This window comes from Meriones unguiculatus, chromosome 21 (genome assembly GCF_030254825.1).
Source record: "Meriones unguiculatus strain TT.TT164.6M chromosome 21, Bangor_MerUng_6.1, whole genome shotgun sequence".
NCBI lineage: Eukaryota > Metazoa > Chordata > Mammalia > Rodentia > Muridae > Meriones > Meriones unguiculatus.
This window is the reverse complement of record NC_083368.1, coordinates 22724582-22738452: the sequence shown is the minus strand read 5'-3', so window position 1 is coordinate 22738452 and position 13871 is coordinate 22724582. Positions and strand designations below refer to the sequence as shown.

General features: G+C 36.8%; 1 protein-coding gene across 7 annotated transcripts in view; it reads right to left on the bottom strand.

Annotated features, from left to right (window-relative positions):
• Positions 1-13871, bottom strand: part of Cd36 (CD36 molecule) — an 87527-nt gene that overhangs the window by 29026 nt on the left and 44630 nt on the right. For all 7 annotated transcript variants that reach the window (XM_060374238.1, XM_021661913.2, XM_021661912.2 and 4 more), the window contains 2 exons: positions 8915-9005; positions 8177-8385 (listed from right to left, as the gene is read on the bottom strand). In XM_060374238.1, the coding sequence (XP_060230221.1) occupies positions 8177-8296 (120 nt within the window). In that variant the 5' untranslated portion in view covers positions 8297-8385; positions 8915-9005. The remainder of the gene's footprint in view (positions 1-8176; positions 8386-8914; positions 9006-13871) is intronic.

The window sequence follows — 13871 nt, the reverse complement described above, 5'->3', positions numbered from 1 at the left end:
GAACGGGACATCTTTATGATCTCCTCTAAAGCTCAGGAAACATCACAATGGAAGGACTAGAAAAAACATAAGAGCTTGAGGAAGGGAAGGAATGTGATGATATGCTGTCCCCAGGCATGCTATGGCTGCTTTACTCATGAACGCGTCAGAGTCGTTAGTACCTGAATATGATGCTCACAGGGTTGGTTGCAGCAGCATTTCATTAGCCTTTTACTGGGGAGGGGTCATCGAATCCCACCCCTCCTCAAGGAAACAACACTGACTGAACTCATCTTGTCGGCAATAAAGGACAATGTCAGGTATGAATACTGCTTGGAGAGAAAATATACAACTGAGAGGGGACGAAGAGGACCATGAGGAGTGAATATGATCAAAATGCATTCTATGAAAGTAGGAAATATCATAAGGAAACACATTGGTATGTCCAATTAATATAAGGTAATAAACTTTGTCACATTTATTCTTTACATTTATAAAGTGAAAAATAATTCATTAGATTATTAGTGACAGTTTTGTTCAAAAGAACAGATAGCTGTAGTATTAGCTTGTAATCAATTAAAAATGTGGAATATCAGGATGCGAGGCTAAGCACTGCACTCAGGGTCAGCCGCTTTGGACCCAGAGAAGAGCATGTCTGATTGCATGCGGGTTGATACCCCAGGTCCCGCCTCTGAGAAAAAGGTATCAGACGGGTCTGATGCTCTTTGGGTGGATGACACCTAAATGAACATCGGTACAAAGTCCCAATTTATTTCTAATATCAGAGATCAGACCTCTACTCTTGCCTGATGCGTCTAAAACAAAAAGGAGGAACTGTAAAGAGCTGCGGAATGCTGTGCCTTAAAGATGGAGCTGGTTCCCGCCTTCCACCTTCCTGATGGTGAGTGCTCTCTGTCACGAACAATTCCACATTTGGCTAAGGCTGAGGATCTGGCTTGCTTCCATGTATGTGGACCTATCTGCATTGCCCACGTGGCACGCTGGGGTTGGCTACCCAGAGGCTATTTAAGCTGTGGGCTGGCTTTCCCCAGGCTCAGATGATTGTTCAAGTTTCCTGAATAAACTGCATTGAAAAAAAAAAATAGATTTCAAATAAAATAAAAAAAAATGTGGAATAAAATCTATGAATCTAAGATTTCATATTTTCAAATGTTATTCTTTCAGAAGTTATATAAGAACTTAAAATGGAAATTTTTCATTAGGCTTGAGAATTGAACTACATGATATTAAGCTGAGAAAGAAAAAGGAACCCACGTGTGCTGAGTTCTGTTTCCAAAGCATTGATGGTGAGCCATTTGTTTTGTAGCTATATGGAAGCATATGTGTTATAAGCATGTTGTTATTTTAAGCTACTTATTTGACTGCACCTTCATCTCCAGGCATTATAGAGAAAAACAATTCTTACCTATTTAGTCTCTAAAGACACTTTTTCAATAAGCGTTTAAATACTGAAAAATATTACATAAATTATTACATAATTCCAGGAATACTTCACCATATGTTGTCCAAATGCGGATTACCTGAAATTTATCATTATAATCATTTCATCTTATTAAATGTGACATTATTTTCAAAGCTACCTAAGGAGTATTCTTTCAAAGAATGGTTAGAAGAAATGCTGCCGTGACTAACGGTGTAATCACTGAACATGAATATTTGAGTACTTCTAAGCAACATTTCATTGTATTTTTGTATGCCATGGAGAAAGCGACACTTGTAAAAGCCACCAAACATTTCACTGTGTGACACTGCGAGTGCCAAATACCGAGAGCACCACCTGCAAGTAGACCAGAGCTGCAACTCGGTTCAGTGCTTTGCCGGGGGCACATTCCTGGCAGCATCTGCCGTTGTTTCTATGTTATCCAGCAAGAAAATACAGACATGTTGTTCTCACAAGACCGACGGAGACTCTAAAAACTGGTGGGAAACGTTTTATAGTTTTAATCTACAAACAAAGTAAAGTCTCCGGAAAATATATCTTGGGAAACAAACAGCAAAAACGAACTATTTTGGCCAATGTTTTCTGGACTGCTTTAATCATTGCAAATGAGAGCAGCGTGGCACCATCTTTTGCAATGACTGAGTGCAATAATGTATAACTTTATGCTTTATAAATGAAAAAGCATTTGGAATGTCATAAGCAAGAAATTTCTGAAATTTTTGTTATTAAATTAAATGAAGTAAAAGCTGATAAATTTAAATGTTTTTTTTTTTTTTAAGAAAAAAAGGAAAAAGAAAAACAAAAAAGGTTGTCATGATGCAGACTTTTGTGTTTGGAAAATAAAAGCACGTGGAATGTTCCTGTGTGAAAAGTAAAAGGATTAACAGATTTTAATCCTGTGGTATACAAAAAAAAATCTGGAATAATTTAAAATTATTACATTTATTTGGGCACATGTACATGTGTGTTTGTGCATGTGTGTGTATGTGTGTGTGTGTGCAAGAACATGTGTGTATAAGCATGTATGTGTGTGCCTGTGTGTGCACACACACATATTCATGCATGAGGGCATGTTTTGGTATGCTTGTGGAGATCAGAGGATAACATGCAGATGCCAGTTTTCTCATTCAGCTGTGTTTTGAACTCAGAACTTTAGGTGAGGGACAGTTGCCTTTACTCACTGAGACACCTCTCAGCCTCATTGGTGTCATTGTACAAATAGCCTCATAAACTAAAGGAGAGGCCCCTAGACAAACAAAATGAAAGTCTTAGTTTCATAGTTTTCTTTGGTGCTGAGGGTTGAGCCCAGGTGTCACTCATACTAATCTTTTGTGCTCCAACTCAGACAAAGCCAGGCCCAATGGCTTCTTTAAATAACTAAAATTGGCATGGGTAGTATGTTCATATGAAAAAAAAAATCACATTTAGCCTTAAAGTTATCATACAGATCCTTGGGGTGAGTCTAGGGTCTCCAGGTGCAGGCACAGGTGGTATGCGGTATAAAGTGTTGTTTCACATTCTGTGGAACCCAGTCACACCTCCATGTTTAGTTCTGTGCGCCCTCTTTCTTGACTCTGGTTCTGTATTGACCCATTTCGCCATGTAAAAGATTGTATATGTATCTTTCATTTCAACAACAGTGTGTGCTTGCATGTGGTGTCCTGAGACCAGTCTCAATTATCCTTCTTCAGGATTCCCCAATTCCTCAGTCCTTTCTGAGGCAAGATAATGACCTGGACCTCAGGCTAGACTAGTTGGTCAGAACTCCCCAGGAATTCATCTGTCTCCGTATCTCCACAGCTCCTAACCATTGCTTCTTTAACATTCATCAGCAAGGAAATATTTCATTTTGTTTTGCCTTGATATCTGTTTTCCTCTTAACCTCTAAGAAATTGCACTTTTTTTTTTTTCAGTTTCTTTATAATTTTTTTTTTCCTTTCCTGTTTTTTTCTTTGCCTCTGACTATGCACAGATTCTTGTAGTATGCAATGCTCTGGACATTCAAGTCCTAGAAGGTAGCATGTTTGTCTAGGTTTCTCTGTAATCTCCCAGCAATGATGGAAATTCAGAATGATGTTCTTACCAAGCCACTTGTAGAACGCCTGTATCTTTCATTGGTTTGGAGCTGTATTTCCATCAACAAGTCAACTGGACAACTTATGGATTGTCACATTTATTCCTCTCTTCCCTGACTTAGTCCCTCTATCTAAAATTCTAATATCTGATGGATTTATAATAACTGATGAATACATCCATCAGTTCTTTTCCTAAGTTTCACCATTTCAGGCCTTTTGCTATATAATGGGCCTGTAAACAAAGACATTTCTATTCTACAAAAGCAACCTTAACCTCTCTTATAGAGATCTGGGCCACTAGACTTATTCTTTTGCAGCTTCCATGTCCTCACTTCTCAGCTACATCCCCTTAAGATTATCATACCATGTAAAGTTATACCATTTAGTCTCCAATATTTCCTATTGGCTAGGTCAAATGGAATGCTGATTTAATATCTTGAGATTATAAAATTGACGAAATAATCTTACATGTTTATTCATGACTATTAAAAGAATTTTTATATGGAAAGCTCTTAATTATACCGCTAGTCTGTTGATGGTACTCATATCTAAATGCATGTTTCCTTACGCATATTATCTTACAGAAAAATATTATACCAACTATGTTTATTACATTACAAGTTAGTTATTCTTCTTCACAGTGTTTAAAGCTTCTCAAAGCCAAATACCCATTGCTTAATACCCATCTCTCTTATTATTTTAGTATTTCTGCTAAGTTCTCTAACTTTTAATATTATACAAAAAATTTTTTTTCTTTTTTTATTTTTTTTTATCAGTTACATTTTATTAACTCTGTATCCCAGCCGTGTCCCGATCCCTCATTCCCTCCTAGTCCCTCCCTCCCTCCCTCATCTCCACCGTGCCCCTTTCCAAGTCCACTGATAGGGGGGCCCTCCTCCCCATTCATCTGATCCTGTTTTATCAGGTATCTTCAGGACTGGCTGCAAAGCCCTCCTCTGTGGCCTAACAGGACTGCTCCTCCCTTCGGGTGGGGAGACCAAAGAGCCAGTCATTGAGTTCCTGTTAGAAATAGTCCTTGTTCCCCTCACTTTGGGAAACCAATTGGTTACTGAGCTACCACAGGCTACATCTGAGTGGAGGTTCTAGGTTATATCCATTCATGGTCCTTGGTTGAATGTCAGTCTCATGGTCCTTGGTTGAATGTCAGTCTTAGAAAAGACCCTGTGCCCTGATATATTTGGTCCTTGTGGAGCTCCTATCCTTTCCCCATCAGACTAACTCCCCTTCTTTCTTATGATTTCCTGTACTCTGCCAAAGGTTTGGTCATGAGTCTTTGCTTTGAAAACATTGCTAGTTAGAGTCTTTCAGATGCGCTCAGTAGACTCCTGTCATATGTTCAATGCACATCCCATCTGTCTTTCTAAACGAGGATTGATCATCTTACCCCATGTCCGCTCAATTGATTATCTTTTTTAGATGTATAGATTTCATTATGTTTATCATATCTTATAGGTCTATATAACCTTACATCTTACACCCATCAGAATGGCCAAGATGAAAAACTCAAGCAATAACACATGCTGGAGAGGTTGTGGAGAAAGGGGAACCCTCCTCCACTGCTGGTGGGAATGTAAACTGGTACAACCACTCTGGAAAGCTACCTGGCGCTTTCTAAGACAAATAGGAATAGTGCTTCCTCCAGACCCAGCTATACCACTGCTAGGTATATACAATAAATTTTAATCATGTTTTTCTTTCCCCTAAATCCAACTCATCTCAGATACTACCCTTCTGTCCACCCAAATTTCTTTCATTCATTCATTCATTCATTCACTCATCTCTCAAATGAAAATCTAAACACAGAAGCAAAACAAATAAGACAAACAAAACAGAACCCCTAAATCAAATTTAAAAAAAAAATAATAAAGTGCACAATAAAACATGGAGTCCATATTGTGCTGGCCAACTACCTTGGCATGGGACCTGTCCTGGTGTGTAGTTTAAATACTGAGTGACACTCTGCTACAGAAAGGTGATTCACTCCCCCGACACACACACCTCCCCTGCAGGTATTGATTATAAATAGCTTCTTGTTTAGGGGTGGGACTTTGTGTCCCCTTCCCCTTCCTGTTGCTGTGTTTTTGTCTGGTTTGAACCTGTACAGGTCTTGTGCCTGAAGACACCGTTTCCCTGGGTTACGGACTACCTGACTTTTACAATCTTTCTATCTTCTCTTCCACATAGATTCACGAGCCCAACCCTCTTCACCATAGCTCACAGCTTTTCCCCTACCATTGGTTAGTCTTATGGGCAAGATTTCTTAAAAACCTAGCAAAATTACGCTTAGTTTTCATGAATGTTCTAGTTTTTCAATATTATACAAAATTTCACCCAATGTTTACACAGGTTTGTATTTTTCCCCATAAGATACACCTTTTCACATATATTTTTAAAAGGTTTTGAGAAAATATTTATTTTGCTCTCAACTATTTATTCTACAAAATTATACTTTGATATCTAAAACTCTCTTTTTATGAGTTCTCATTGTGAGCTCAAAGAAAATTCCTAAATATGTAATTCATGATGCTGTTAGTACTCACATACTGCTCAACAAAGTTTATATAAGCTAGTTTTTTTACATAAAGAAAAGATTAACTGATCTGTACTCAAACATTGTTCTTGTTATTCATAATGTTGTATTTTAGAAGATTGTGGGTTTTTTGTTCAAAAGACAGTTCCAGTCCATGGGTAAACAGAGACAATGGTCTATAGTGATTCAGGTGAAAATCACAAAGCAGAAAGGGCTGGAGCAGTGGCAGTTCCATCCACCTGGTAAAGCAAGCCTTTTCTCACCTCTATCCTTCTCTGTACCTCTATATCAATACTACCAAGGAAAATCAGAGAGTCCACTGAAGGGACTATGGAGAGGACAGGAGCTCCACAAGGAGGGCAACAGGGGTCTCTTCCAGGCCCAGGGGTCTTTTCTGAGACTGATACTCTAACCAAGGACCATTCATGGAGATAACCTAGAACCCCTGCTCAGATGTAGCCCATGGCAACTCAGTATCCAAGTGGGTGTCCCTAGTAAGGGGAACAGGGACTGTCTCTGACACGAACTCAGTGGCTGCCTCTTTGATCACCTCCAGCCTTGCCAGTCCACAGAGGAAGGAAGACAATACAGCCATTCCTGATGAGACCTGATAGGCTAAAGAAGGTCAGAGGAAAGGGGAGGAGGACTGCCCCTATCAGTGGACTTGGGGAGGGGCATGGGAGGAGATGAGGGAGGGAGGGTGGGATTGGAGGGAATGAAAGAGGGGGCTACAGCTGGGATACAAAGTGAATAAAATGTAATTAATGTAAAAAAATAAAAATTTAAAAAATAAAAATAATATATAATATGAATAGCATATATATTTCAATACATGTATTGCACAATATAACCTATTTTTCATTAAATGCCAACAGTTTGAGACATGTAAGGGAAGTGATGATTGTACAATTATTGAGCAATATTGTATATGTGTATAGAAATTTTTACCTTTGCTACTCTGCACAGTGAGATGGCAGCAAAAATAGTTCACTGGGAAGATGTATTTCATCTTAAATCTTAGCATTTGTCATGAAAAGAAAAAGTTAAATCACAAAGTAGTAAAGTCTATTTGTGAGCAACTGTATTTAAAGTTATTTTTTGTATTAATTCCATAAGCCAATGCTCCTATGTTTGCACACGACATTTGCTTATATCACAAGAAAGGCCACGGTGCCAAAAATAACAAGTAGAATAAAGTTCTTGTCAATAGCAGAAGTTTCAGTGCAAATTAATATGCCTACTCCATTTCTCTAACTCTCCTTTCGGCAGCATAGTTATTCTCTGTCTAGGTTGCTAGAACCAAAACCAATCTGGGAGGTGACAGGGCTCCTGCATACGGCATTTGGTCACAATTAACTGATAACTTTTCAAGGTGAGCATGGGTGCCCCTGGGCAGGGCTGAAACCCTTGAGTTCACATCTGTCCTTCCTCCACCCTTCGTTTCGGTCTGGACAGCTTTATTTCACTTGTGGCCTCCATTTCCAAACTGCTGAATTTCCATAAATTGAAATCATTCCAATTTGAGTTAAAGCTTCAATTTATTAATGTATGACAAAATGTGTCCTACATGATATTTTGTTTTCTGAAATTTTGTCAGAGCCAAGTCCCAAGGTGCATAAACATGGACTATTTCTTGGTAACGACTATTAGACCCATTTAAAAGAGCAGTTTTCTAGAGGTCCTCATTCAATATTAAACACCTTTTAACATTCGCATCCACACAGATACATGCACTTTTTTTCATGATTAATGAAAATTCAATTACTTTTATAAGCATGCCCTTACAAAATACACTATTTCTATTCAAAAGCATGTCAGTCTACTCTCCATACACAGAGATAATGATTTTTACTAAGCTACATGGCTATACACTGAAAAATTTGATATATTTCCTAACGTGTTCATGTTCAATTTACATTATACTCACAGAGCATACATAGGTTCGTTTTGCATTACACTGTAATGTTTCACAAATGCTTGCTTTACCGTGTGTGATTCACAATCACCTTCCTATTCAAAGCACCAGACCGCCAGGTAACAGAAACAACCACAACGAGAGACATGGCAGAATAAATACATGTAACAACCATTTCTCTCAGTTCCTTTTACCTTTTTGATTGTCTTCTCAACAAGCATGTCTCCGACAGGCATGAGGATACCTCCAAACACAGCCAGCACTGCTCCAATGACAGCACCAGCAATGAGTCCACAGTTGCGGTCACAGCCCATTTTCCTCCTGCAGGAGAACTGAAGCGTAGCACCTGTTTCTCACCAACTCCCAGGTCTGATTACAGTGTTCTCTCCGTGGCCTTGTTACACTATTAGAAAGAGGTCATAAAAAAAGACACTCAAGTATCAGTACAAAAAGATCAAAGTACAAAGAAAACAAGCTACTGAAGCGGATGATTTTGCCACCTCAAGATAAGCAAACACTTTTTGTTTGTTTCACCAAGATGGTTTTCTAGGTTGTTCTCCTTCCCCTTGTTCCTAGAAACCCACCCAAAGCAGAAACAATATCATAGAGGAACTTTTTTTTTTAATTCTTCTGTTTTGAATTTTCCTCAGTGGGTGATTCACATATTATACTCTTCGTAAGGAGCACCACCTATACATAGTCTCATCCTCCTATGCCTACTACAACATGGAGCTCTTTAATAACCTCCCTCCCTGTATAATTTCTCCACTCAAACAGAACCACAAATGCTCTGCCAGCAATTCTCCTGCAAATGAAATGTGGCTGGGCTGATATGCTATATATGATATGCTATATACATTATATATATATTAGCATGTATATATATGTGCTAATATGATATATATTAACCCTCGATAGCAGTGGTAACATACCTTGTTCGGGGACAAACAGCAATATATGAATTTAATGAGAAATTTGGTGAGACTCAGAAAGAATCAACACTTCAAATCATTTGTAAGCTACCTGCCAAAACAAAAAAGCAGAAGAAAAACACATCATCACAAAATTAATACTAGTATGTTATTTAATGTAATCATCAGTCTCAAAGAACATTCCACTTGCTTCCTGACCTTTATGTTCATGCCTGAAATTTTCTACAGACAGTCCTGAAAACATTCAATAAACATTTAAAAGTATGCATGATTTCCAATTTTATCATTAATGATTTTGACAAAACCTAGGTTAAAGAATTTGAAGGCAGACATATTTTATATTATATATAGATTTAGTGATAGGTTTTGATTTTTGTTATCCTCAAAGATTGTTTTACATACACAACTGTAGTGGCATTTGATTTTTCTATTTAGAATTCATGTCAATTCTCTTAAATAAAGTAGTGTTGCTAGTATATACTCTATGTAGGCAGTTTAATTTGCAGTATCATATTTTATGCAGTTATTACATAACATGGGAAGAAAGCAATTTACAGAAACACTGAATCCTGCTGCAACAAAATTAATAAAATTGTGTCATTTCTGATCAATATTTTGAGAGGTTTCAGTGACAGATTTATGAAGCTGTTCCTATAGTTTGTATAGTTTATAACAGTTTTGTTTCCTATCCAAATACCCATGGCCAAGAGGAATACAGATGTCAACAGATCCAAGAAAAGACAAGGGGCACGTAGAACATCTTGACAACACTTTGTAAAAACATAAACCTTCAAAGATCAAAGAGCACTCACGAATGGAGTACAATCTTTCCTGGCAACTTTATTCCCTCTACGCCTCCCCCTTCATTCAATTGTGAGGTCTGAGACTTTTCTCAAATCACAGTCTTTCAAGCAACCACAGAACTCAAGTTCTGCCTGCTGTAAACAAACCTAAAAAACATACCTGCGAGGCAGAAATCGAAGCAGAGTCATCCAGGTGACATAGTGTAGATTAGAGACTGCAGATGAAATAAAACCTGACCTTTCACTCCCCTTCCAGGTAACAATGAAGAAATGATTTGGTCTCTCTATATCTTCTTGACTTTTCTCATGTCTCAAATAAGTTCTAAAGCTAAAGCGGCAGTCTCCTATGTAAGTAGCAGAAATGGTTGTACACCTATTTTGGTCGTTATCCAAGTTGTTGAATGGGAGACCAAAAGGCATAGCAACTATGATTACAAAGCAATATGATAACAGAGACCTTTGCTCCTGACAGACTCCATAGCTGCTTAAGACTTCTCAGTAAACTTTAAGAGAACCTCTTGGAGAAAACGTGCTTTTAGAGTGTGGCCCATGATCTTAGAACCAAGACAGAAAATCCTGTGTGCTATGGAAATTTGATAAATATGAATTAACTCTAAGTAAAATGCATAATGGGTTACTTCATTTGGAGAGTTATTTAATCCCCGTATGGACATCATTAAAATTATCCATTTGGGGCAGTGAGATGGCTCAGTGCATGAGCACACTTGCTGCTCTGTCAAATTGATCCTCAGCATCTACAGGGTGGAAACAGAATTAAACCCTGCAAGTTTTATACACACACACACTCACTCACACACACTTTAATAAATAAATGCCAGAAATTATTCAGTATTAGTATTTCCTATTCTGACAAGTAGAGTACAAATGACCTTAAAATTATAATATTATTGCTTCTGAACTCCTATATTTGCTCCTACATTACAATAAAGTTGTGAATATGGCATTCCCAGAATCATTTTTCCTTATGGAAGTATTCCTATGCAAGACAGGAAATAATTTCTACAAGAGATGAAAAGTTATAGCAGCATCCACTGGAGCATCCAAGAAACAGAACCTGCTCTCCAAAGCCTAGAAATCAATCAGACATGTGCACCAGCAATTTAAGCAACAGACAGAGGTGGGTATGGTCTGAGTTATGTCTGCTTCAAACAGAAGTGAGAAAATGCTTCCATCCTACTGATGTTGTGTCAGATTTCTTAGAAATAAACAGAAGTATCAAGAAACCTATTTTGTTGCATTATGATGTTAGACATTAATATAAGCCTTCATTTAACCACATGCTGATATTTGACAGTGGAAGAAATTAGCTTTCCCACTGGTTCGTATGTTTAATGATTGAATCATTATCATTCGTTGTGTCATAATTAAGTTTCTGTGTTTGCTCTACAAATTGGACAGATACTTTCTGCTACTTGGGTTTACTAATTATCATTGACTGTCTTGACATTAGAAGTCATGAGGGATTTGTAGCGTAATCATGTATCTCATAGTACATGAAATGAAATTGAATATGTTTTACTGACCTGAGGACATAAATGCTCAGGCCAACATATTCTAGCCAGCAGCTTTGGCCATCCATATTTATCTTCAGACAGAGTATAGTCCTCTTAAACTACTTTCTGTCAATTTAGCTATTAAGGAATATAAAACTTGGGTCTGAGGAGATTACATTTTCTCAGTAGCACAACTGTTGATATTTTACAATAGGTCATTTTATTTTCTAACCTTAGATTATTTTTACTAATATTAATTCTTTAGTTCAGATGTTATTTGCAATACACTATTTTCTCAGGGTTTTGCTTTTTAATTCTAATTTTAAAAATTTGATAACCACTAATAATACAATATATTATTGATTTTGCTCTGATTAAATTCATTCAAAAGTACATTGTTCAGGACTAGGTAGGGTAATTCAGCCAATAAAGTACTTACTGTGCACACACACAAAAAAGTGTTGAAATTTAGAAAGCAAAAAATAACCAGGAATGGAGAACTGTTTGGACTAATCAAGAGGGGAAGGGGGAATATCCCCTATCCCCTATTCAGATTTTCTTTTCAGAACTTGTGAGTGGATTCTATATTTTGAATGTCTTTAAAAGAAGCAAGGGAAGTGGACTTTTTTTTTTCCTTCTAAAATGTTGTCAAATTGACAGAGACCTTCTTTGAAGCACATTGCCTTCCATTACATGGGGAAGGAAGCTAGTAGACCTGAGAGGCTTGGCAAAGCCTGGGTATGATGAGCTATTGCAGCCTCACTAGCAAATAGGCCAAACAGTAGAGCAAACCCTCCTGGGGAATCTCTAATTATCCCCATGTGTGTTTCAGGCCGTGTTCCCTCAGAAACTCCACTCAGAAAAGGCCTGGCCCACAGGTAACATTTACTGAGATGTGAAGAGTGAAATGTGAAAATGTTTCAGAATCAGACTGGGACAAAGGATTTTATCATTTTCTTCATTGACTAACATTGTCACCTCTTCGTCTAGAATCTTCCGTTACCCAAGAAAAGAGGACCACCTATCCATGATGACTTAATGTGGCCACACAACTAAGGCTAAAATTTAATGAACAACAGGTTGGATATGAGTACAGGATTTTTCAAAATGCATTACATCCTTTTTTACATATTACCCTCCACCATGTCTATCGGTATTTACAAAGCCATGGTTCTATAAACACAATATATACATTCAAACAAACATAACGGGAAAAGGGTTCAGTTATCTGGTAATATTTGATCATGCTGAAGAAAAAGGCCTAAGACCAATCTTTGTAAACTTATGTGTAGAAATGGGAATCTCAGGTTAAATTTCATATCTAACTCAGCTTTAAACAAAAGCTCAGACAAGAATTAAATGGTAGAGGAAGGTAAAAAACTATGATATTACTTTCAGCTGTGCCTCTCATGGGTTCTGCACCACCATTGAAGACTTCAAAGGCTCTGCCGAAAACTAATATCTTGAGAAGGTGATCTCCAAAACCTCATCCGTTTGAAGTCATTAGACTCCCCTGTCTTACTCATGTGTCTGTTTGCATCCTAATAGTTTATATATGGGCATACATTTACAGCAAACAGTAAATAAACAAACAGATGTGTAAAATGTCAATGAATCATTTCACTTAATTAAACTACTCAAATTACAATAAAAAGTTGCCTCTGTGATAACCTTATGTAATTAATAGATTGTATCACACACATGATACCCAAAATACTTCAAAAATTAAGCCTGTCTTTTAGAAGTTTATTTTGGGATTACTACAGGTTTGAAATGATTCCTCTAGACATACTGACTTAAACTTAATAACAGGAAAATTTATTCAATGAACAATAAATTCCTAGAATGTCAAATGGAGAATCCAAGGAGTATCATTTGCTTTCCTACCCTTATAAATCAATTTTTGTGACTTCTGTATACTGATTTTAAGAATGGATAGACCTAGGAATGATCTGGATCCTATTGAGACCATAAAAATGAGCCATTGGTAAAAATATTTTTAATCATTTGGCCATAGATAATATTAGTATTTCTTTCTTTACCCCAAAGTCTACTATAGTTAGAATATTACTTGAAGTCTTTCAGAGGTAAAAATATGAAATAGGGAATATGTGTTCAGTTCTAGTTTTTCATAAATTAGTTTGTGATTCTGCTTATTCTGAGTTTGTCATAATTTAAGCAAGATTGCAAGTGTTCAATAAAATCAGATATGATAAAGTCTAAGAAATCCTGTCATAAAAAGTTAAATTTTGAAAAAAAAGTTAAATTTTGTACATAATGGGTGTGAAGTATTATGCAATATTATTTTAAGCTCCTGTAATGTAGCAATAACTGTTACTTCATGTTTCCCAGACATGATTTGTAAAATTCCAGTAAATATGATTATATAAGTGACAAATATTTTCAAATTTCATTAAAATTTAATCTATATACTATGTATATACAGTATTAAACTTTTATTCAATGGTGGACTAGCCATTCCATCAGACCATGCTACTTGAAAATGTTAGCAAGTTAACTATAACATCTTGTACTAAATCAGAAAATAGTAACATAATTGGTTTCTTTGGAAAGTCAAAAGCAAAATGGATGAAAATTCGTATTTATTCGAATTGAATGAAAATGACCGTAATTGTCATT